The following is a 25,682-nucleotide window of genomic DNA, read 5'->3' as shown; positions in this document are numbered from 1 at the left end:
TCGCTCCAATCTGGTGCGATTCGAATGAAATATGAACGCAACATGGACCAAAGACATCTAAACTAATCAAAAACAGGATGTGATGTCACAAGATGTGACCCTAAAAAGCGCAGAATGCTCAAGAACACCTGGTTCGTCTTGTCATGGTCGCGTTGTCGCCCCCTACAGTTCGGTACACGTCGCCCTCCGGTAACGGAGGAATTTGTTTTGACTGCTTTAAACATTTTATAACCCAGGTTAAAAAAGTTCACTAAAATACACTTTATTTCAGTACACTTCCATAATGTACTTTTCACGCACTAATTTTGTACTTAATATACTAAAAATTCTTCTTTACTTCTTAATCTTAAGAACATCAGTGTACTCAAATGTGCTATTTTGAGACACCATGGATATGAACTAAAATGTGCTTTTTTAAATCTACTAAAATTGTATGTAAAGCGTTCAAAGCACACTTTTAAGTAACACACTTGTAAAACACTATTTGGTTACTTTATCTGACTAGACTTAAAATCAATTTAAGTGTTAGTGCTAATTGGTGCACTTATATTAAGTGTACTTAAGTACCACAGTTGGGAAAATGTACTTGTATATCAGTAATATATTTGGTCCCATTTTATATTAAGTGGACTTAACTACTATGTACTTACATCAAAAAATAAGTACAATGTACTTATTGGGTTCATAGTGAATTGCAAAACACTTTTGCTGCTATTGAGGAGGATACGGGTAAGGTTAGGGACAGGTTTGGTGGTTTGGGTAGGTTTAAGGTTGGGGTAAGGTGTAAGCGATTGGTCAACAGAGTAATTATAAATATAATTACAGATGTAATTACATGCAGGTGTTTTTAAAATATAAGTACAATGTACATATTGTGTATGTACACAATAAATGCAATGTATCAAATGATTAATTTAAATAAGGCCACTTAATATAAAGTGGGACCATATATTTTCAATAAAATCTATTTAATTTAAATTTAGGATTACTATATAAAAGTCTCCTAAGATTGAGCACACTTTTAAGAAATACACTAATAAAACTTCTCTATATATTTTTGAGGTAGTATACTTTATTTCAATGCACTAAAACTCAATTTAAGTATTAGTGGTATTTAAATGTGCTGAAGTAGAAATAACTTTTACAATTTTATTTAACACAAAAATAAGAATGTACTACAAATGTACTTGCTCGTATTGAAGTATTTTTTAGTGCATTCAAATGTACTTTATTTTATTTTTTACCTGGGAAGCTCTTCACGTGTTCTCAACCACTAAAAATACCATCATGTACTCACATACAACAAGCGTGTTTAGCTCACAGTGTTGTTTTGGATGTCTGTTTTCCATTTCTTTTGTATATTTGTTTGGTGTTAAAAGTGACAGAGTGAACGCTAAGCGAACCAGGACTAAATGTATTATTTTCTTTTTTATAAAAACACTCTAAAAATCATCTATTCAAGTTGATATGAACTTCAAACGTGTTTTTTTTTTGTTTGTTTGTTTTTTTTCATTGCATGTCATTGATAAGATATTGTTATATATACTGATGTGTCTTTTTTCTTACATAAGACAAGCCAAGAAACAAGGTGGGCTAGGGTGATGGTGCCTAAATTGAGACTCCTGGTGTCTATAATAGATCAACAGGCTAGATAAGAGCGAGTACAGCGGAGCTCACACGTAGCCCAGCCCTGCTGGTGAGATTACAAGTGAGCAAAGATTAAGCAAATGAAGTCTGAAGCAGTCGCTCAAAATAACTTCCAGTCTCCACTGAAGGGCTTTTCTGAAGAGCATATGACAGCGCTTATGGGTGACAAAATGTTCACATTAACTTAAATCCTGCTCAAAATGAGGAACACAGTGAGTATTTTACAACATTTATGACTGTACATTTAATGTAGTGTTTTTGAGTCTTGTGAAGCGTTTTCTTTAACTGCTTTGTTGTTACCGGGCAAATCTTCCACGGCTAAAGCTGTATTCAGAGCATTAAGGGACAGAAGAAGAAAAAAACAACAACTACCATTTCCTTATTGTAACCTAATGATAGAATGCAGTTTATAGATGGAGTCCTTCTGACTATTAAAATTTAATTTGAATTTTTTCAGTTCATATATTTTAATAGTTTACCTTTTAAAGAATTCTGTTTTCTACTAAGTTGTGTGTAATAGTATTGTTTACTGTCCAATTATTATTATTATTACTATTATTTTTAAATGGTTGAAGAAAGATTGGCTGATTATTTGAGCGTGTCTCTGACTGGAACAATTCTAGTGATGGTTTAATCCGGACCTGTTGAACAGTAAACAACACCTGCCATTAAACCTGTACGAATCCACAAAAACAGGCATGAACAACTGAAATAACTGCACATTAAGTATCGCTATAATAGATTTAATGGTGGTAAAGAATATGCAATCTCGAAGCTTATTTGTAATAAGGATGAAAATATGATCCAATATTATCTCAAATATTATAACAAATCTGATGAAAATATATCAGCGTATGTTGTGTTTTGGATGCTGGACCAAGGGCTGTAGCAATTAAAGACCTAAAAAGACATAAAATACATTTCCAACACAGGCTCATTGGAAAAACTTACCCCTACTTACATTTTTGCAAAAAAAAAAAACATCATCAAAAACAACTGCAGTTTCCAAAAGAAATGAACACTAGAGGCAGTAAAACAGCATGCAATTTTAACCCTTTTTATACAAAATTAAAACCCAAGTTGGGTTGAAAATGGACAAACCCAGTGATTGGGTTAAATGTTTGCCTAGTGTGCTGGGTAGTCTTATTTAACCCAACTATTGTTTAAAAATGACTATATGGCTGGCTGAAAATGAACCCAAAATAGGTTGGAAATTAAAAATCAGACACATAATTACTAGAGGCAACAGCAAAATGCTGGGTTAAAAACAACCTAAGTTGGGTCAAATATGGACAAACCCAGCAGGTTGGGTTAAAGCGCACCTATTATGCCCTCTTTCACAAGATGTAATATAAGTCTCTGGTATGGTCAAGTTTCAGCTTAAAATACCCCACAAATTTGCCCCTATTTGGGGTGAGCAAAAACACATCTTTTACTATATTACTATATTGCTGGCTAAAAAAAATAAATCCAAAATTGGTAGAAAAACAACCCAATCCCTGGGTTTGTCCATATTTAACTCAGCATTTTTTAGAGTGAATAATAATCAAAAGGTGAACATTTATTAATAAGCAATTTAATAAATGTTTAATTATTATTCATTAAACTTATTAATAAATGTTAATTTCCAACATACTTTGGGTTCATTTTAAGCAAGCAATACAGTCATTTTTAAACAAAAGTTGAGTTAAATAAAACTACCCAGCAGGTTGGGCAAACGTTTAACCCAATTGCTGGGTAAAACAACCCATTTGCTGGGTTTGTCCATTTTCAACCCAACTTGGGTTGTTTTAACCCAAAATTTTTTAGAGTGTATGATTACGGGGGCAGATTATCAATTGATAAAGACTTATTTTCATGCTGTTCCTTGCACAATACTATATTATGATCTCAAAACGATTTGTAAACGTTTGCATCACATAACCAGCTCTATGTGTTTGTCATCTCTGGCGCAGTAAACTTGCTCGGCAGCTCAGCTGATACAGCAGTGCAGTTGATGTGAAGTGCTCGGGTACAAGTCGGGTATGATAAAAAAAGATCAGAGACTTTTAATATCAGCTAAAATGCCATGGTTGTTTCAGCAAATGTGATTTAATCCTACGATTGCTTTTGTTAACACTATCGGGTATGTTTAGGGTTAGTGTCAATGGTACATTATTTTCAATTGCGACAGAGCATTAACTGTTTTGCATCACTCACTTCAGAACTGCCACAATATGTACAACAATCAACATAATAAAACATTCGCAGATAAAACTGAACAGGCTTTTAGCGCCACCCACTGGACATTACACTGTTGTGAAACGTTCGAGATGCAATGCAATAGCATATCATTTTGCCGTTTTTCCATTGAGCCTGGGTTGCACATTTCTCTCCAGCTGGTCTTTTCAGGACGGTTTATAATATTTAAAAAAGGAATGCTTTCACTGGAGTGGTTAAGGTCAAAAGCATGATTGTGCAGGTTTGCTAATATTCTTAAGTGGCCATTTTTGTCAGTTGAGTTTCTTTCTTCATGCATTCCTCCATGTAGGATGCGGTTTAAACTGCGATGATGAGCGAAGCTCCGGTAGTGCGGAAGGCTATTCCACAGGCCCAGTCCACCGCCAGTGGTCACACTCAGATGACATCACGGCAGCCATTCATCACTGAGACAACCGCCTCCAAACGTGTGTGCTTCTATAAAAGCGGCGATGCCCAGTTCAGTGGTCTGCCTGTGATCATCAACAGCCGCACTTTTAAAACTTTCGAGGCTCTCCTGGATAGCCTGTCCAAGCGTGTGCCGTTGCCGTTTGGAGTGCGCACCATTACAACTCCTCGTGGTCACACAGCGGTGCGGTCCCTCGACCAGCTACATCATGGTCAATCCTACATCTGCTCTGATCGCCGAACTGTCAAACCCATCGACCTGGAACGAGCGCGCCGGAAACCGCCTCCCTGGTATCACGCTCGTCCTGTTAGCGCCCGGCGCATGGCTTGGTACACACACAGCCCTGCTCAACACGGAACCTACAGCGGCCGACGGAACGAGCGGGTCCTGTTGCACTCACCAAAGCGGCTAGTGCTGTTCCGCAATGGAGAGCCAGAAGTGAAGCACACACTGACGCTGCAGAGGAGAACAACATACTCCTTCGAAGCACTGTTAGATCACATGTCAGAGGTCATGCGCTTCCCTGTACTCAAGCTATACACAACTGAAGGAAGAAGGGTAAGGATTTTGCCACCAAATTATATTCGTTTTTAGTTACAATATTTTATTTTTCATTCAGTTCTTCAAATCTCTTATTTAATTAATAAATAAGTTAACTCCAAAAATAATGACTGTTTATCGACAGGTTTCCCCTCCCCTTAATCTAGGTCTCTACATTGAACTTGCATTATTACTGTGCCTCAATTTAAAGGTTTAGCCTATGTAAAACACCAAGCTACAAAAACACATGCACTTGTTTTGACAGAGCAGCTTCACATTGGACACAAAAGAAACTGTGAGCCATTACTATATTTCCAGTGTTTTATTTGATAAGAGTGGTGACCATGTCAGTAGTGGCTCTGGTGCAAGTAAGCTGACCCAGTGTCTGAGTGAGCATAAATAGCATTTACAGACCAAGGAAGACCTGCTACCCAGTGAGGCTAAGCCTCTTTACTATTTCATCCTATTATACTCAACTGCAATCTGGGATAGAAAGGATTCAGAGACATGGCATATATACCACCAAACCAGCTTTATTAATAATGCTAACTTTAATTGTCCTGTAGAACATGACTGCAATTTATGGTTGTTATTGAACTACTACACATTTAATCGAGTATCCTAAATATCTACATATATATTCTCAACAACCTCTGCGTCACCCAAAGGGTACCCCTTTAGCGTTATTTTCCAACATGCAGGTACTTCTGACATGTATATGTTGGGGTTTTCAATTTAATCAGGCAGCATAATTTTATTTACATTAATTTTATTTACACTATTTAGAAATGTTTGAGCATGTAAACCAACCACCAACCCCCTAAACCTACCCATATGTATTATATAATATAAAACACAGAATATAACAGGCAGATTCGACTACAGTCACAATTTATTCAAAAAGTACAAATATTCCAAGTGTTTCGAGGTTAAACGATTGATTTGTGTGTGGAACAGATCCAAAAATGATCACCGTCTCCATCCACCATGTAGCTCGGATCCTGTGCATTAGCTGCGTCCCATTTGACAATGCTCGCTTCGACCATTGTGTTGCAGCCTCTGAATTGGGATGCAGCTATTTCCGCCAGAAAAAGCTTTACGTCAGCTCTGATTGTGAAATGCCATTGGCTTTTGTGTGTCTCGAGACACACAAAATGAGCTTTGAATGAGCTATGACTGCGTGCCTTCATGGTGTGGGATCATTTTCAGTGATTAAAACCTTACACTCTGTTCTTCATATATAATGAAATCTTATGGCTTCAGAAGACTTGGAATGCAACATGAGTTGTCTGTAATACTTTTACACTGTTATTTGGTCAGTTTTTGCAATAAATACCCGTGACTGTACATTTATTTGCCTGTTACATGTTTTATGTTGTTGAGAAGTGGGTAGGTTTAAGGTAGGGATGGGGTTAGGATGGTTAGGATGGGGCTCCAAAATATCTACTACTTTTACAAATGCAAAGTATTAAATGCATCTTGATCTGACACATAAAGCAAACAACTGAAAGTTGATATACTCTTAACCCGAGAAATTCTCGTTCATTGGTTCTGCCGTAGCCGATGCTATGGGAACTGTATACCATTACGGCATACAACCATATAAGGGGTTTTCACACCAGGTATTTATAGGAACTCAACTAGGGTGGTTCCCCGAGAACTAAATTTTCCCCTAGGGCAATTTTCCTGGTTGCATTCGGCCAACAGCGATGTCTTTTAAGCACGGCATTCAACAATGTCAACATTTCATATGGCATGCGTTCGGCCAATCAACATACACTTACGTCACTGTGCTGGGTTAGACCGTACTCTGAAGTTGTAGCTAATTTAGTCCTATAACTAAAATCATTCCCAGTTCCTTCGGTGCAAACACGCAAAAAAGCAGGTACTTCCGATAACTATGAAAACGTTCCTCCAGGGCCAAAGCCTCTATAGCTGCCACCTTTTCCAGCCTATGTAAAAAGCATGATAAGCACATATAATTTAACCTTGATCTAGGGGTCTCTGTTCTTTGTTCTCCATTAAAATTTCTTAACAAAAACCATTAAAAATTATATTGGGCTCAAGGCCAAGAGGAAGCCATGCTCCTCATAGAATAGACCCTAACGCCTATTTGTGATATCAATCATAGGTGCACAAAATTGCTTTCACCAACTAACGAATGGCCTTTTTGTAATGGCTACACCCTTCTTTCTGTCCCTGAAACAAATAAACAGCTTATCAAACTCAAGCCACTGGCTAGTGCAGTCCATGTAAATTTGCAGTGCTCCAACAGGACACAACATATGCAACCTCTCATCCTCGACCAAGTTTGTTATCATTTACTCACCCTTGTAATTCCACACCTGTACGACTTTCTTTCTTCTGTGGAACATAAAAGAAGATATTTTAAAGAATGTTTCTTGAACTGTTTTTCCATACAATGAAAGTCTATAGAGTCTACAAACAACATTGGCCTTTATTAAAGCCACACTCTACTTGAATTTGACTTTGTTAACAACTCTTAGCTTTAATAAATGACCTAAACTGACATCTATGAATTAATTACAATTATGTCTTCTAGAATGACTACTATCTACACTTTTATCTTATCTCTGCTTTGTTGACACATGATAAGGATGTTTTCACATTATCATAGGTGGACGGGCTTCCTGCATTGATCTTATGCTCTGGGGTATTGGTGACTGCTGGCCGAGAACCCTTTAAAAAAAGCAACTATGATGTCCAGAAGTCATCTCCTCCAGTGTGGCCACCAGCTAAAAGACTGGGACGGCGGCATCCAATAACCAGTAAGTTGATTAATTTGCCTTTTATTCCAGTACTCAACTTCTATAATAATGGGGAGAAAGTAACTTTGCACATATTCAATACTTTATTCTATTTTTTAAAACATGTATCTTATACGTTACACTGCATGTCAAGATAATCTATTACAGAGACTGTCTTGAAGTAAGTGCTGAGGCATTCATATCTACTGTAATACCTACAGTGACCTACTTTCTTCAATATGGATTATAGCATGCATGCTTTCTCTATCTAATCTGTTTCTGTCTGCTCTTTCTTTCTCACTTGCATTGCTCTACTGCTGTCCTGACTTGATCAAACAACTCTACGGCTATCTACATATCACCAACATTCTAAAGGAAAAAAGAAATCCCGCAGCACCAAATCTTTTCCCTTCTCCCTATCTTCAGAACGCTACTTGGTGAATCAAATACAAAGCAGTTTGCCAGAAAGTATGTGTGATTGTCCAAGCATCCCAAATGGCTCTGTGGAAGCAGTGCCTGGACATCACCTTGAGTCCGTTTCTGAAGCAGAAATAATCACCAGTCTGGATGGTGAGAGAGAGGATGACACATACATGCCGTCTGACGATGACATTGAGAAATCCTTTCGAGTCAATCAAGATGGAAGTATGACAGTAGAAATGAAGGTACGCCTCACTATTAAAGAGGAAGAAACAATTCATTGGACCACCACGGTTAGTCGTTCCAGTGTGTGCAATCAATTTCTAGCAGCCACCGTTCCCTGTCCTGACCTAGATGCTAATTTACCTGACAACTTACCCCCTCAAAATGATACTGCTGCCACAGAGGACATCGAGAGTGACCCCAGTGACAGGAAGGAAGGCTGTTGTGTAAATCAACAGAGTGAGATCAATGGAGGCACAGCAAGCATGGAGTTAGAGAGGCTTCCTTCACCGCTTGCCCACTTGCACAAGGTACAACACAAACAAGGATCTATCGAGAGCATCGTGACTGTTAGTGATACAGAAATTCATGAGATCTCTTCATACTCTTACATGGAAGATCTGGACAATGGAGAAGTGAACCAGGAAGACTACATGGCCCAGCATTGTAACCGCCCTATACCCAAACCTCGATGCACTCTGCCCTCCGATATGAACACCACCACATGGCTCCAGTTCCAGGACAATCAGAAAAAGACATGTGAGACACTGTTACACATCTATGAAATGCAGACTTGTCAAGAGAACTTCTCAGGAAATACGCAACGTGGCTATATAGCATCTTCTGACATGGTATCCTCAGAAAAAACATTCCATTCCTTCAATGAGGAAATGAAATCGGAGACCTTGACAACCATCAAAAGTCAGTCAATTGGGATACAAGATATACTCTCCCCAATGTCCAAACCACATGCTTCCACATACAAAACAAGCACCCCCTCAACACAAAGGGCCAAGGTGTCGGCAACAGCAGTTACTGCATCCCGAAAAGCCTCAGTATCTAAAGGAGTTCCTACTGTTGATGCAACCACAAAGAGGAAGCCAGTGAGAGTAATAGTCAAAAAGAATTACTTGTTTAAGTCTGCTAATCCAGAAAGAAAACAGAGAGATAAAAAAGATGACATCCTGAAAGAAATAAAGAAAATAAGAGCTGATTTATTAAGCCAGAAAGGAGCTATGAAACATTTCAGAGCAAAAGCTGTTCAAAAACTACTGAAAAGGAGAAATAATAGTGGAAAAGGACCAAAGCCTCAAACAGAGCATGATCAACTTAAAACAGACAACCAGAGCCTAATATTGGTTGAAAGAGAACAAAACAACGTACAAGTGCAAGCTGATAGTTACACGCTACCAAATGAAACTGGAAATAAAGCATCACTCAGCAAAGGCACATTGACAGAATATGTTGAACTCTGGCTACAGAAAAGTGAACCTCAACTGAGTCCAGTGCACTCCTGTTTAGAAACTATACCCAAAAATAACACAATGGTAAAAGCATCACTGTTCAATTATCAATCTGCTAAGACAATACAACCATCAACAAAGGACACGACTGATGAGAAAGGGATCCATTTATATTCGCGAAACACCAAAAACAAAGACAAAGAACAAAGTGATCACTTAACAAAAACAAGTGGACATCAACAGATTTCTGAGCTAACAAGTAAGACCTACTCGTATGACACAGAGAATACTTTGAGGATCCAAACAAAGCCTATAGATTTTCAAGCGCAAAAATTCTACACAGTTAAAATGGCTGTAAGGCCCGATATGAAGCCAGTACTTGATCAGCTTTGCTATGCCATTCAGTCACTTCGTGAGATAACACAGCACAAGTGGTCATTGTGTTTGAAAACGTCCAAGTGTCTGCCAGATTTTTCTTCAAACTTGGCATCTACATTTGGCTCTTCCTCCAGGGTACTCCTTGCCTTTCTTGCTGTCATGACGTTAAAGGATGGCTTAAGCCATTTAAATACATGTTGTCACACTGAGACCAACCTAAGATCTGAAGCTATGCTCATGCTGCAGTCTCTAAATGAACTGGCAGTATTAGAGGATGCAGAGCATCTAAGGACAAGTCTATCTGACCTCTACAACTCAGCATCTGTTCAGCTGCTACAGAACTGGAAGGGCTTCCAAGTACTGAGCAATAAAGCAAGAAGTAGCAGTGCCACACCAGACACCACTGGGAGTGAGTCCCATCACAGGCCAAGTTCAGATGAGGAAGAACATTCTATCCAAGTGCTGATGGAACATTTAGGTGTTCCTGAGAGGGTCAGAGAGGAGCTAGCAGCCCTCAACCATGTAGATGTAGAGTACATGATATGCAATCAAATGGAGGACACTGACAAAGTTAGTGATTCAGTCCCAGAAAATAAAATGAATGGCTGTTCAGAGCTCCACTCTAAAGAGCAGATGGCTATTTTCTCAGATTTTACTCATATTCTGGAAGATTATGTGAGCATCTATGTTAATTCAGTTATTGATAGAGCTATAAATGCACACCTTAAGGATAGTGACAATTCACAGATTTTCACGGCAGGCACACTGGCAAGACCTGATACGGACAATCTTATGATTGCTGATAGATACCAAAAGGATTTGAGAAATGAGAACTTTTCTAACATAGACAGAACTTTTCAGGGTGATGCAATAGCTGACTCGGATATCTGTGAAGATATGCCATCTAGTGAATCTAGCTTTGGAGCTGAAATGTGCAGAGAGATGGGGTTAAAAAGAACAATACTTCAAGAAATGGAGAAAGTAAGACCCAAGCGACAAGAAGAAGAAACTGTCAAGAAACATCAGGAAAAGGAAGAAGAGATGAGAGTAGAAAGACAATGGGAAAGTAATGAGGGAAGAGGTACATGGGAAGAAAATAGTTCTGAAGAAGATAAGATATTATTAAAAAAAGAAGAGGTGATAATAAATGAGATAATAAAAGACATAGACATTGTTGAAGAGGAAGGGACTGAATTATCAGAGGAGTCACATGTTACCTGTACAGGAAAACTAAATTTCTCTGTGAATGAAAAGGTCAGCCAACAGGAGGAGAATGAGAGCTATTGTGATGAGATCTTTCCCGAGGAAAGGTCTTTCAATGAAGAAAAGAATCTTACTGTGAAAAGTTCTGGGCCGAAAGATGTAGAAGAACAAATATGTTCAAAAGAGAAGATATCAGGGCATTGGGAAAATGAGATTCAGACCATTCAAACCCAAGATCAGTTACACAATAAAACAAAGAGAACCGAGAGGGATGTAGCATTACCTGAGGTGCAAGGTATTTCTCATTTTGTTCATATTGAATCAAATATAGAAGTAGATGAAATACAACATCAAGACTTGAGTATGGAACGTAGGACTTATTCTGAAGAGGAACATGTGATCCTAGAAGCGCCAGAATGCTACACAGTCTACCAGGAGAACTTTGAGGAGATGTCTGAGGAAGCCACTGAGTGTGAAGAAAATGAGACTGATTTTAAGGAAGAAAAGGCAAGCACTGTTGCAAAGCTTATCAGCAGTCTACAAGACCAGGAAAAATCAGTGAGTAAGAGACCTTATAATACAGCACAGACATTTGGCAAGCAGCTCTTGAACCACATCAATGAACCAAATCTAGAGGCAGCAGAGATTACCAAAACCACAGAGAGGGCATCAATAGATTCTGTCTCATCATCATTAGCATTCAGCTATGATTCCAAAAACAGAGATTCAGAGGTACACATTCAAACCAACCGAGTTAAATCCATCAGAGACATGTTTCTTGCTAAAAACAGTACAGACATACAGACACAGCCGTGCAGCCCAAGTTCTGATTTGTCAGATGACCATGAATCTTCTGACAGAAATGAACACCAATCCTCATCATCCTCAGAGGCATCAAGAGAAGAGAAAGACGCATGCAGGTTGGCCATCGCCAAGGGTTATGTAAAAAGAACTATTGAGCGGCTTTATGGACAAGGTTCTAAAGGACCTAGTTCCGATGAGAAGAGATCTTCTTCAGCCCACAAAGTCAAGAAAAGAGAAGGCCTTAGAAGTACAAATGCCCCCAGGCTGCCCTCCATCAATGAGGCTCACACAAATTCCACACCAGATTTGTCATACTTTAATGCCACAAGTTTAGGAGACAGCTTCAATGAGCCAATGCATTGTATCACTCTGAATGCCAGGGTGGGACCAAAGGATGCAGTCCTAATTGATAAGGGGCGCTGGTTATGTAGGGAAAACCAAATGAGTCCGAAATCTTGTCCAGAGAATGAAGACACACCCAAGCATGTAAAAGAGAAAATTGGATTGGCTGAGTCAGAGCAGGATTCTGGGAAAGAGGATATTCCATATTCCTTATTTGGCCATTCTCCAATGATGCCTGACAAGGATCCGTCTTTCACAGAGGAAGGGGAAAATACAGGGTGCCCCGGGAAAACGTTCACCTACTTTCACCTTCCAAATGCCAGTGATTCCGAGGTACAGTCAGATGAGCAAAAATCTGACACTCCAAAGGGGACTACAGAGAACAAAGTTACTCCTTTTGCAGAGCCTCCTAAATGTTATGCTGAAAAACACAGCATTGTAACGGTCTTCACACCACCCTCAAATAAGGTGCATCCAATGATAGAAACTACACCTCCAATAGTTACCCAGCCAACCAAAGGACAAAGTGCTGAAGTCACAAGACGCTCTGCAGAACCTGATGCACTGGAGATTCTATACATGTTTTGTGGACAGCACTGCCCCATTCTCTAAACCCGCTTCAGATTGTGAAATAACTTATTTGCACTTAAATTGACCTTAATCCTCACCTCGACATTGGCAATGGCCACCAACATGAACCCAAACTAAGAAAAAAAATGCTATACTGGCTTTGGGCATGCTTTCAAGTACCTTAAAGAATTTGTCAAATAAAGTTTGGTGGGAAGATCTTTGCAAAAGATATCTGTGCATGAGTGTTGAAGGTGATATTACAACCAGTGGTGCCCCTGCCTGTGCGCAAAAATGCACAATGCCTAGTATGTCAATATAAATTCAACGACATCATTGCTAACTTGTGTATGTCAGCAATAATGTATGCCATTAATCAATGAGAATGTTATAATGTTCCAAAACAGAATGCTTCTCAATCCATCGAGACCAGGAACCTTGGTTCACTAAAACATTCCACCATTATGGAGAAACTGTACCATACTAAACCATGTTCTAATGGAAAATCGTGGACAGAACCAGTCAGCCCAATGGGGGAAATTTTAGAATGAGACAGTTAATCAATGGCATCAACAAGGTTTTATCATGACTCCTTTAGTACATTATAAACAGAGATTACACTCAAAACCCTCTGGGCAACAAGTCTCCGGCCTTTGTTCGCTCAACTCTTGGGCGCTTCTCATTTCACAAATTGTGCATCCTTGTTTCCTTTTCTATCCTTGTTAGCTTCTCACAACTAGGATGTGAGGAAAGAGCATATTTTGCAAACGCCACTGTACTGTAGCCACGCCCCAAACTATCCACCTGCTACAGTAGCCACCCTCGAACTCTCGCTGTTGGCAGAGCTGAAAGAGATTGGTGGATTTGGGCGGATGCTCTCAATGTTTAGATTGTGTTTGGGGCTCAATGTTTATACCTTTGGGGGAGATAAACCCATGAATGGCAAACTAATAATAGTCAATCAACAAGAAAGACTTCCGCATAGGATACACATGTGCAATTATAGCGGTGCAGTTAGAAAATTGAGATGTTCTTCAAGATGGATAACTTTGATCAATTTCAAAATTCAAATTCTGTTCAAGTAAAAAGCCAGGTCTATAAGGCTAGCAACTCATTTATTACCTCTTTGTCCACAGACAGAAAGTACCTGTGAGTGAACGTCTAAACAAAGGGCATATCGCTTCATCGCTTCGTCTTTTTGCCCAAAGCATAGAACACACATTCATGCCAAGTCATGTGATTTCTCTTCACCTAACAGTGTATGTTTGTATGTTGTATGACCATGCTGCCTGTGACCACTAAGGGAAAGTTGGAAATATCACATTTATTTTAAACAATTATAAATTTGTGTTTGTACTTTTTATTTGTTCGTAAATGCAAGGCTTTATAGAAATGTCAAGGATACGGTAGATTCATACAAACTTGTGTTTTTATTTCAGTAGTCATATCTCATACACATTTAAAAATAAAGGTTCCAAAAAGGGGGTTTTCACAGCAATGCCATTGAAGAACTGGGTTAGGTTCCCAAAGAACCTTTTTGGTTATACTTTATTTTGATGGTCCACTTTAGATATTCTAGTATCTGAAGTGGACCATCAAAATAAATTGTTACCACCTTTTCTTTCTTTTTTTTTTTACTATATATAACTTATAGTCCATTAAGAACCTTTATTTTTAAAAGTCTCTTTAGGAAATATGAGTGTGAAGAAGCTCAATACAGTAAGACAGAGAGTGTGTTGTACTGTACACAACACAATGTAGAAAAAAAAAAATTGTACTGTTTTGTCAAAATGCAACTCCTCAATCAATGGCAGCTGATGTGTATTATTATTTTTTAAAACAAAATGTAATAATTTGTTCAGTAAAACATGTTTATTATGTACTCTTTTTCATGAACTGGAGATTGTCTCTCTCTGCCATAGACTGTAAATCAACTTAGTGGCAGCAGAAGTTTTCATAAAATTCTTGACATTAAAGATGTCGAATTATTTATTGTGTCCTTATATTTTTCTACATACCTGTGATTTTTGTTTTGTTCAAAATATTTCACATCACTTTAATTTACACTCACCTATACTTGATAACACTAACCAAATTAAATGGGCATAATTGTTATTTATTTTAAACAATTTGCCAAGCATTTTAATTAATGAAAAGGTTACATGGAATAGTCATAATTTTTATGTGAGCTTAGACTGCATGACTACTTAAAATGTCCTTGTTGAGCTTGACTTGAGGAAAAGTAAAGGTAAGGAACACAGCAGGAAAAGCAAAGGTAATGAAAATGCATTGATTCTTGTTAATAAAAAAACGTTAACGCTCACTTAGTGGTTTTATATATATATATATATATATATATATATATATATATATATATATATATATATATATATATATAATTATATGCACCATTAAAATGATCCATACTATTCCCGTGGTTTGATTTGTGGGGTGAGACCATAGACTGGGTGAGACACATTTAAGTCAATTTCTTAACATAATTATCCACTTTTCCACCCATGCTGGATGTCTGGAACCGTTTCATGAGCAGAGTAATTTCGAACAAGTGATTCGGACCGCGTTTCAAAACGCCAAAGTCACGTGATTTAAGTAAACAAGTCTTTAAATTACGTCATAACTGTTTGAAATGTCAATGGTTCGCCGCTAGGGGGCGATGATCTCTGTGAACCCATGAACCAGTGTTTATATATGATTTTTACCTAATCTTTTACCTAATTTTATACATTTGTAGACATTTAATAGCACATTTGTTTGATAAAAAATAAGGGTTGTAGTTAAAAGTCTCTTACTGGTCTGATCAACCAAACTCTCCATAAAAGTAACAAAACAAGGCCGACAATTTAATAAAATAACACATTATAGAGACACTTATATTTAGTGCTATTAGAGATGATTTGTTAATTACACTTAATGGATAACACCTTCAGTGAAACATTTGTAAAAGGTGTTTTTGTGCATGTTTTGGATGCATTTACACTGTTCTGACCAGCAGGGGTCACCAGCGTGTGGCGTTTCCAGCGCTTCAAAACAATAATTTTGCGAATCAATTGATTCAAATGCTGCGTTCATCTCGCCATATATGTCCTGAAGTACTGCGAAGAAAAGGTACATAACTGTGCAGCAGAAGCTTTGGGACAAACTACTTCATAACTGCGTCTGTAACTGACAGCTGTGTCGCTTATATACGTGTGTCCTCTCACATCATCTTGCCACAGTTAAAATCCTCCACATTCAATTTAATTTCCTACCGTATCAGAGAGAAATGCAGCAGCACGTTGGTCTGTCAGTCCTTCATGCGGAGACTCATGTGTTTGCATAATGATGCATTGTAAACTTATAGTTTGGTCTAACTTTTAAATGCTGTTGCAGAGGAAATAATGTGGATAACATTGTTCAAGTACTAACCGATTCTGCGGGAGTGTGGGCGGGGCCTTGATACCGCGCCTTCAGTTCATGCTCACTACTGCGCAGACTCGTTTTCCAAGATGTCAGCGCCATATTTGGACATTTGGCAGCTTATCTACAATATTTTTGGGATTATCGTTCAATAGATTAAAGTTTTACATATCAGTTTACCATTGAACCATATTTTTGTTTGAAAGATTGTCTCTTTTATGTACCGATTTGTTCAAAGGTATTTCAATCTTAAATGTTTTAACATAACTGGATTTTGTGATCAAATTTAATTTTGTACATCACATTTTCAAGATATGCTCCAATCCCAAGTCAGATTTCTTTTGAACAAATGGGCCCTGATTATCACAATTACAAAATCATTAATACAAGTCGAAAGAGTCCAGAGAGTTTAAAAATAGGTTTTTATTACAAAATAAAACAAAAACAATTTAAACAGCGATACAGCAGTTCTTTCAAGCATGCAATCAGCTCGGCTTTTTCCTTAGAGTTGATGCTCTTACGGACTTTTTAATAGTGCGGCACAGACTTCCTGTAGATGATTCTTTGATGTTGACCAGCAGACCACACCGCGGTCGAGACTGACCGACAGACTCGCTCGCCAGCTTCGCATTCTCCTCCCGCAAGCGGTTGATCTCCTCCTCTTTAGCAACGACATCACTTTGTAAACACTCAGTTTTTTGCTCCTGTCAACAACAAAAAAAGCTTTCAAAACAAGTGCATTGCCATACATTAGGTTTTTAATCGGTACACGCTCTAACCTGATTCGAGAGTCTGTTTTGTAGATTTTGGACCTCCTCAAGTTTTTCCATATAGCTCTCCCCGGCTTCCTGAAGAGTCTCGTTCAACTCGCTGATCCGCCGCTCCAGAGACACAATCAGCTGAAATGCGGAGCAAAAACTCAGAGGTAGAGAACAAATAACGAAACTGCTACAGAAACCTTTAGTTGTGCGTTTACCTCTTGCTTCTCAACACACAGTTTCTCCACCGCACACTTTTCCTTGTACAGCATTTTAAACCTTTCTGATTCTGCAGAGTCAAATGATTGATGAGATCACACACAAGATCCACAGACATAGTCAATTTATTAGGGCTGCCCCCAATATTCAAATAGTTAGTCGACTAGTAGAAGCTTAGTCGACCAAAAATTGTATTTGTTGCAGGAAAAAAAAAAAAAAAAAAAAAAAAGTCTGAGGGACGGATCGTTAACGGCAGGTCCCTTTAAACAAACTTTCACCTATCATCCATCAACCCCAAATGTGTCTTATTTGAAACTAGTAGCCTTTTAGATAAATGTGCTCCATTACTGGGCACATCCAAGTGTTTGTGGGAAGTGTGGAAGCTGAAGTATAGTGCGCTTACTGCACAACATGGAGGCGACGGCGCGATCACTTGCATTTTTACCTGATAACAGCAAAAACTTGCTGTCATTTGTTCATACAGATAAGAGTAATACATCATTCAAAACTTGTACTTGTGTAAAGTCGCAACAACAAGAAAACGTGCCTTTGTAAAATAAAATAACACAAGATGCGCTTTCTGCAATCTCTGAACTGGAACGAGTCACAAAAATAAACTCAGCGTACACTTGCCTCACAGACATGAGAAATCTATAGAAAGATTGATGCGTCAAGATATTGACAACCATTTCAAGTAGAAGACAAATATTCTGAGATTATGTAATCTGCATGAAACATGCATATAGGAGAGTCCACTACAGCAGAGATGACTTAAAGGATTAGTTCACTTTCAAAAAAAGTTAGGTAATTTACTCATCCCCATGTCATCCAAGATGTTCATGTCTCTCTTCAGTCGAAAACCTTAATTTTTGATGAAAACATTCCAGGATTATTCTCATAGTGGACTTCAGTGGCCTTCAAATGGTTGAAGGTCAAAATTAGTTTCAGTGCAGCTTCAAAGAGCTTTAAACCATACCAGACGAGAAATAAGTCTCTTGTCTAGAGAAACCAGTCATTTTCTAAAAAAAAAAAAAAAAAAAAAAAAAAAAAAATGTTTTAACCATAAATGCTCATCTTGAACTAGCGCACTTTATTAAAATTCCAGCAGTGTAGACACTGCTAAGTGTATTACTGCCCTCAGGTCAAAGTTTGAACTAACTGTTATATACTTGCACTAACATACTGTGTATGACAATTTAGTTCAAACTTTGACCTGAGGAGGGCAGTAATACACTTAGTGTCTACACTGCTGGAATTCAACGAGAGAAGAGAGCTAGTTCAAGATGAGCATTTATGGTTAAAATGTATAAAAGTTTAATTTTTTTTAGAAAATGGCTGATCATTTCTCCAGATATTATTCCTCGTCTGGGATCGTTTAAAGCTGCAATGAAACTAATTTTGACCTTCAACCATCTGGAGACCATTGAATTCCACTATATGGAGAAAAATCCTGGAATGTTTTCATCTAAAACCTTAATTTCTTTTCGACTGAAGACAGACATGAACATCTTGGATGACATGGGGGTGAGTAAATTATCAGGAAAATTTTAATTTTAAAGGGGACTAATCCTTTAATCTCTGCAGCCAAAAACACAGAAAACATCCAAACTTCATATCAGTCACACACACGATACCTGACTCCGTGGCAGACAGTGGGCTTGTCTGCATGGAGTTGTCCTGCATGATGGGTTGAGGAGCAGAACACCTGCATTTCTGTTCCAACTCGAATACAAGTTTCTCCAGCTCCTACAAATAAAAATAAAATAAAATCAACATGCTAAACCTACAAGACCTGTGATTTGTCAAACAACTAGGTTGTTACACTGTCGAAAGCCGTAATGGTTGTTAATGTTGCCAAGCAGTTTCTAGGATGTCTGTAGATTATTACTGGCCTAATTACACTTTCATCCCTAGATATGGCAAACAAAAAGCAGCACATCTCTGCTCAAACATTCACAACAAACACTGGGGTTAATTAGATTTAAACATGTGCCTTGACTCTCTCCTGCTCTTCATTGAATTCATCTATAGGGATGTAATCCTCTTCCAGTCTCTCCAGAGCGCACTGGTACGCATGATCTTTCAACGCCTCTTTATACATCTCAAACGTGCTGTCCATCTTCTCTTCATAGTTCTCCTTTAGGTCCACCAGCTGACGACTTAACACAAACACGATTAAAGTGAAAGAGCCTTCCACAAGTCTGTTACTGTGACTTCAAGAAGAACACACCTGTGAAGCTCCTCCGCCTCCATGATTTGTTGCAACATCGCGTCTCCCATCTCCTTTCGTATCTGAATCTCCTGAAGCAGATTTTTTCTACGCTCGGCCAACAGCTTTACGCGCAAGCTCTCCACCAGGTTCACCAGCTCCTGCAAGAGAAATGGCGAAATGATGCAGTGTCACAACTAATGCAAGTGTTCAACCAAAGCAGCGTCACCTCTTGGGGTAATATTGACATATCTGCCTCATCTCCGTCCAGCAGCTCTTCCTCCGATAGGTACTCATCCACAGCCTGGTCATCGATAACTCCATTTTTCAGCAACGGCTTCCCATCCAGACCAACCAGACGTGGTGCCAGAGACTCGATGGATCTTTGAGGTATGACCTGTAACACCTAACGGCACACTTGACGTCAGTGATGGGAGAAGTGGGGCTCTTCGAAACTTTGGTCAATTGCTTTGCTTATGCAGCCATGACTATTTGTAACCTTCATGAAGCTGGCCTACAACCTTACGGTCTGCATGGCATTATATCACCCCTACACCAAACGTTATGACGTTACTGATAAACCACGAACCTGCTTAGCAACCGCAGAGAACTTCATCACATGCAGGGTCTCGTCATAAGTTGAGGCACATTGATTGATGTTCACAATCATGCAAGCCCTGCCACGGCCACAAAACATCCCTTGAAAGAGCCGTGTCAGTTTGCTCTCTCGAAACGGGACGTAACTCATCTTCACCCTTACAGGAGCAAACACTGTTACAGAAACTGCATGTGTAAACCTGCCGTTCTCAATCGTCTGGCATGTGCCTGTACCTGTAGCTTTGGTTATTCCGCAGCGCTGCAATACACTTGCCTAGAATCAGCAGTGAATTGTTGATGTTACCAGCTTCTTTCAGACGCTCCCCAAACGTTTTGGTTTTGTTGCATCTTTCAGAGCCGGCCAAGTCACAAAGCGAAAGACTTTAATGCGAGAAAAGAAAGATGTTAGACTGTCAAAACAACAGATTTGCTTGAAAAAGCACATGTTGTACACTTACTCCGACAGTCCCTGAACATCTGCTCCTTCGATGCGGATCAGTTTGATGGTGAAGATACTGTGACTGCAAACAGAGCAAACTTTTAGCTTTAAGTTTACAAGGCAATGGATATTCTGTACTAAACTGAGTAATGCACGGAAAGCCATCTATCAGGGAATCAAACTCATAGATTTTAACCCTCTGGAGCTGTTGGGTAGTTTTTGACCCCCCAAAAATATTATATAGTTATATTATATTATATTATATTATATTATATTATAAATTATATAGTCCTGAAAAAAATGGTCACGTTCGCATGCGCACATTAGAAATGAATGAGACGAATTTCATCTAGTGGAAGCATTTGGTACTGCACCCAAACAAAATCTTACCAAAAGCTAATTTTTTGAGATATCAACCTCATTTTGAACAGTTTAGATTTATGACTTTGATTTTAAACAGGTTTTAGAGTAAAACTTTAGGAAAATACGCATTTCATATAAAAACTGAAAATGGTATGTGTGCATTTTCCATAAAAAGTTTTATAACTTTTTCAAGTTCACTTTAAACATTTCAGTTCAGTTACAAAAAAAAAAAAAATATATATATATATATATATATATATATATATATATATACACACACACACACACACTTGGTTAAAAACAACCCAAGTTGGGTTGCAAGTGGACAAACTCAGCAGTTGGGTTAAATGTTCGCCTAACCTGTTGGGTAATTTTATTTAACAAATGTTTAAAAATTACCATCTGGCTAAAAAATGAACCCAAAATAGGTTGGAAGTTAAAAATCAGACAATTACTAGAGACAATAATAAAAGGTATACATTAAGAAGCAGTTAAATAAATATTATTCATTAAACATTAATAAATGTTTATTAAACAAAATGTTAATGTCCATCATATTTTGGGTAAATTTTAAGCAAGCAATACGGTAGTTTTTAAATAGTTGAGTTAAATAAAACTACCCAGTAGGGTGGTCAAACATTTAACCCAACCACTGGGTTTGTCCATTTTCAACCCAACTTGGGTTGTTTTTAACCCAGCATTTTTCAGTGTATAATCCACCAAGTGTCATCTTTAAAAAGAGACCCAAACTTCAGTCTGTGCTCGAGAGCATTCAAGATTTACAACAGTTTAAGTTGGTAATTTAATTCAGGTCTATGCTCAAAGTGAATGAAACCCTCTAAAAAATGGATTAAAAACCCAAGTTGGGTTGAAAATGGACAAACCCAATGAAATCAAACTCAAGTGTACAGGGGATAGATGACCTTCTGCTGGACGACTGGTTCATCTTGGTCGCGGCGGCGCTGCGGTTCTTATTACCCACACGTAGAACCTTACTGGCCTCGTCTGCATTCTGCACATTCACCCATCTCAGATCTACAAGGAGACACCAACCACACTTAACACATAAACACAAACCCCTCCTTCAGTGAAGGGACCATACCTCTGATGTACGAGTTGCCAGTGCTGTCCTCGCAAACCCTCAGCGCAGGACGGCGTTTGGTTTTGCTGGTGTGGGCTGGTTGAAGCAGGTCGTACACGTGCTCATTGTAGATTTCATAAAACGCCACCCAAACGGAGTAAAGGCAATGTCCTTCATCAGCCGTGCCATCTGTGCTGTCAACTGGAAGACACGGGCGGAAAGCTTAAACCAGGTCCTTACACGTGACCTTGTGCACACTTTATCAATCGCTTATACCTGTATGGTCATATGAAACATTGGAAAACGACAAACTGCTGACTGAGGATGTCGAGCTTCTGCTTCTACTGGATCTTGTGGGTTCAGGCTCCTGAGAAGAGAAGCCAAACAGTAGGTAAGCTCTAACACATTGACTTCAAGACTACACAGGTTCTTAAAACAAAAGTGCTATATAGCACTCTAAGTGGTTCTTGGCTCGTAATCATAGGTGAACCACTTGGTGCGATGTAGCACCATATCTTTAAAGGAGCTCTACAGTACCTTTGTCAAATGGTGCTATGTAGAACCTATAAGAGGTGCCATATCACATTTTATTCCTTCAACAAAAATGGCGCTAAACAGCACCAACAGTAGTTCTCTGGATTGTAAAGATGCTTACGGCAGTGGTGCTATATAGCACATCAGTCATCCCAAAGAACCAGTGAAGAACTGCTGAAGAACCCCTGAAGCACCAAGACACAGCACTTAAAGTGGTTCCCCTATGATTACGAGCCAAAGAACCACTTTTAGTGCTATATAAAACCATTTGTGTATGTCGTAGTGATGGGTGAGATGGAGAGTTTCAAAACTGAATCAATTGAACGCAACATGAAACATCGCAATGGTGACCCCTGCTGGTCAGAACAGTGTAAATGCAGCAGTCAAAACAAGCCTAACATTTACAAACCAACTGCCAAGGTTTCATTGATCCCACATTTGTGTCACACATCTAGGAATATTATGTGTTCTTGTGTCATTCTTACAGTGAACACTTTATTTACCACAAAAGAATGGTAATGCAATGTGTGACAACATGCCCTATAGGTGAGGCTTGTAACAAGACCATGACAACTAAAATGTTCTGATCTAATAATGTTAAAATACAATTAACTTCATATAAAATTTTTTTTAATAATTCAACTATTTTGTAGTTTGACAATGAACAGCATAGTTCAAAAACAGATGAACAAATACTAGATTAAAATAGTATATGTCGTCCGTTTGAAATAAACTAAAAACTGGAGGTGAAAAACAACTTTTGCTATGGTTAAGTGTTCAGTGATGTCTTCGAAAGATTTTTTGCACATTTATACTCTACATGTTGATGCTGCATCTAGTAAATACATGTGTACTGTCTGAGTAGGCATTACATTTAAATTAAATTTACTAATCGGCTGGAGAAAAAATAAATACGCTCTATATAGTATGCATGAAATTGACGCACTATATCCGCCATGTTGTTACTGTCACATCATGTGACATACCAGAATCAGTTGTGCCGCTGTGGTGAGAAATAGAGTCCCCTCCTTTAGGACCCCAAGTGATCCCATTGGTTCAACAGACTTTTAATGGATAGTATTTTTAGCACCAGATTATAACTCCTGCAAAACCACGTTATGATTTATACTGTTTAAAATGCATTATATTGACCATTAATGTCATTTAAGTTACATGGTTCATATACTAGTATATAACTGAAGGTATAGGTTGTGAAATAAAGCATTTCTCATTCTTGTTTTTAGTAAGTGTAACCCCTCTACCCATGTCCTACTCACACCCGATAGTAAAGTGTCGATCAAATGCGCACTTCAGAATCTCGCCGGTAGTAGCAGGTCATCCGGGGACTTTTCACCTACTGTTAGCATGTGTGGAAACGCGTTTAGTTGTGCATTTAACGTGGCAGAAACTTCCCCAAATTGCACAAGGTTAGGTACTCTTACTAACTATGCTGAAGACCGGTTTTGAAGCTCATACCTCCTTGAGCAAACTGAAGAGTGCTGCCTTGGCATTCTTCTCTACTTTGACTTGCTCAGAGTCCAGTTTCTGCACATCAGAGCTCAAGTACGGCTTCAGGTCCATGTGCTCATACTGGCGGCCAGCGATGTGCTTGAACACTACGTCTAAAGCGCGTGGCAAAATCCCAGGGTCTTTCTGGGAACCTTGAAACAGATGATTTCACATGCAATGACTTCAAAGTCCCAGCAGATGCAAAGAATGATTGATTATTAGGTTTAAGTTCACCTTGTATGGTGTACGTTTTCCCAGCATTGGTCACTCCATAACTGAACACCAATGCGTTTTTGCCTTGAAGGAAGTCGTGCACCTGTGAACTGATTGTGCCTTCAAAGAACTCTGTCTGGGTGCACTTTGGCCCAAAGATCTGCATTGGTTTACAAAGAAAATGCCATTAACATCCACAGAAGCAGTGCATTAAGATTCGTCCCAATCAGCGATTTACCTGAGTGAAGCTAAACTTATAGACCTGTTGACCAATTCCTTTCTCGCTGCTTTTCATGGTGGCAGATCCTTTAGGAGCATGAAGGGCGATGGTCTCAGAGTCTTCCAACACAACGCAACCCTGAAAGGAAAGTTAAAATCCTATATTTCCAAAGGTAAACATCAGCATTAGGTTGAGCTCTACAGTACCTGGTCTTCATTGCTTTTGAGCTCTTCTTCACTGAAAGGCCGCACTTTCAAGTACACTCGAAGCTGCTGCTGTTCAGGGACTTCAGTGCTCTCACTCTGCACACATCAAACGCCATAAAGTGCTATATTATGTGCATAAACGGGGTATTATATGTTATGAATGGAGTTGCAATCTTATGACCTGTGATGTAATGGAGGAAACTCCAGAAAGTTCTGGTAGAATGGCATGATGAGGTTCACAAGCAGTCGACTCCATTGCCACCAACACGGTGTCCTCATTCGTCATGTCCATAACCGCTGCCATGATTATAAGGTGATACAAACAAACTTCAGCTTGATGTGTGTGTCAGTGGTTTAGAGGAACGAACTTCAGCAATTGAAACCGTTTCAAACATCAAAACTAGCTTTAATGAAGCAGGTAGGATCTTACCCAGAATGCATTTGCCACACCTGCTCACCAATCAGTTCCCATAGGGATTCAGCACACCTGTTCTTTGCAGCAATCAGAAAATCACAGGTGGATTGTGGGACATTTTGCTTTTATGACTAAAAGTTGTAAATATATTTAGCTTTAAATGTGTATAAAACACAAATAAGATTGTAGGGTTGCCTAAATTTTCAGTGTGGCGCGTGGTAAATTTCATTAATATTTCACATTTATGCAAAAAGCCTATTAGTATGATGTTTATGATGTATATGAATGTTAGTTAATAAAATGTTCATATTTAGTTATGCACGACATTAACGTACTTTTGATCTTAATTCATTAAACATCAAAATTAACATCGAAGATTAATAAACACTGTAGAACATTAATCATTAATGTAGTTAAATTAAATCTTAAAGACTACATATATAATTTCACAATGGGGAAAACAAACATTTAGCTTCAGTTATGGTGCTTGAAAAGGTCTAAATTATGTCCTTGGTTTAATTATCACTAATTTTTCAGAGAATGCGTTTCATTGATTCATAAGTTTGGAACTACAGGAGGGCATTTTAAAAAATAAAAATACCAAAAAAAAAAAAAAATAGAATATTGGGGTTACAATCAACATTGGAACAATTACTTTCCCCTTTATATTTTTGTGTCCCAAATGGAAAGAAAAAATGCATACAGCTTTCTAACAGCTTG

The 25,682-nt window shown here is 38.5% G+C and overlaps 2 protein-coding genes across 3 annotated transcripts; one reads left to right on the top strand and one right to left on the bottom strand.

Moving 5' to 3' along the window:
• The first annotated feature begins 1,734 nt into the window (after positions 1–1,734).
• LOC137030801 (oxygen-regulated protein 1) lies at positions 1,735–12,827 on the top strand. The gene is made up of 4 exons (XM_067401234.1): positions 1,735–1,859; positions 4,178–4,852; positions 7,473–7,623; positions 7,978–12,827. Exons 2-4 carry the CDS (start codon positions 4,196–4,198, stop codon positions 12,825–12,827), a joined length of 5,658 nt encoding a protein of 1,885 aa, XP_067257335.1. The 5' UTR covers positions 1,735–1,859; positions 4,178–4,195.
• Positions 12,828–16,659: 3,832 nt separating this feature from the next.
• zgc:56231 (uncharacterized protein LOC406257 homolog) lies at positions 16,660–25,595 on the bottom strand. 2 transcript variants are annotated; one of them, XM_067400268.1, is made up of 19 exons: positions 24,978–25,595; positions 24,729–24,844; positions 24,548–24,643; positions 24,360–24,479; positions 24,143–24,281; positions 23,876–24,060; positions 22,142–22,232; positions 21,887–22,066; positions 21,708–21,819; positions 20,441–20,503; positions 20,217–20,363; positions 19,975–20,140; positions 19,615–19,791; positions 19,407–19,546; positions 19,170–19,335; positions 18,811–18,922; positions 17,176–17,246; positions 16,979–17,098; positions 16,660–16,903 (listed from the first exon to the last, which is right to left on the bottom strand). In XM_067400268.1, the coding sequence occupies exons 2-19, from the start codon at positions 24,837–24,839 to the stop codon at positions 16,685–16,687; spliced, it is 2,415 nt and encodes an 804-aa protein (XP_067256369.1). In that variant the 5' UTR covers positions 24,840–24,844; positions 24,978–25,595; the 3' UTR covers positions 16,660–16,684. The 2 variants fall into 2 exon arrangements, with proteins under 2 accessions (XP_067256369.1, XP_067256368.1); XM_067400267.1 differs by having other exon boundaries at positions 24,729–25,595.
• Between the last annotated feature and the right edge of the window lie 87 nt (positions 25,596–25,682).

This window comes from Chanodichthys erythropterus, chromosome 11 (genome assembly GCF_024489055.1).
Source record: "Chanodichthys erythropterus isolate Z2021 chromosome 11, ASM2448905v1, whole genome shotgun sequence".
In the NCBI taxonomy this organism is placed as follows: Eukaryota; Metazoa; Chordata; class Actinopteri; order Cypriniformes; family Xenocyprididae; genus Chanodichthys; species Chanodichthys erythropterus.
The sequence above is the reverse complement of the archived record's forward strand: the minus strand, read 5'-3'. Positions and strand labels throughout refer to the sequence as shown.

Excerpts from the sequence above, each read along its gene's own strand:
- LOC137030801 (XM_067401234.1), top strand. The coding sequence starts at position 4,196 with ATGATGAGCGAAGCTCCGGTAGTGCGGAAGGCTATTCCACAGGCCCAG. Across the intron at positions 4,853-7,472 it reads ACACAACTGAAGGAAGAAGG|GTGGACGGGCTTCCTGCATT; the intron begins GTAAGGATTTTG and ends ACATTATCATAG. Across the intron at positions 7,624-7,977 it reads ACGGCGGCATCCAATAACCA|GAAAAAAGAAATCCCGCAGC; the intron begins GTAAGTTGATTA and ends AACATTCTAAAG.
- zgc:56231 (XM_067400267.1), bottom strand. The coding sequence starts at position 24,851 with ATGGCAGCGGTTATGGACATGACGAATGAGGACACCGTGTTGGTGGCA. Across the intron at positions 18,923-19,169 it reads AAGAGCAGGAGAGAGTCAAG|GAGCTGGAGAAACTTGTATT; the intron begins GCACATGTTTAA and ends TTTTATTTGTAG. Across the intron at positions 16,904-16,978 it reads AAAACAGACTCTCGAATCAG|GAGCAAAAAACTGAGTGTTT; the intron begins GTTAGAGCGTGT and ends TGTTGTTGACAG.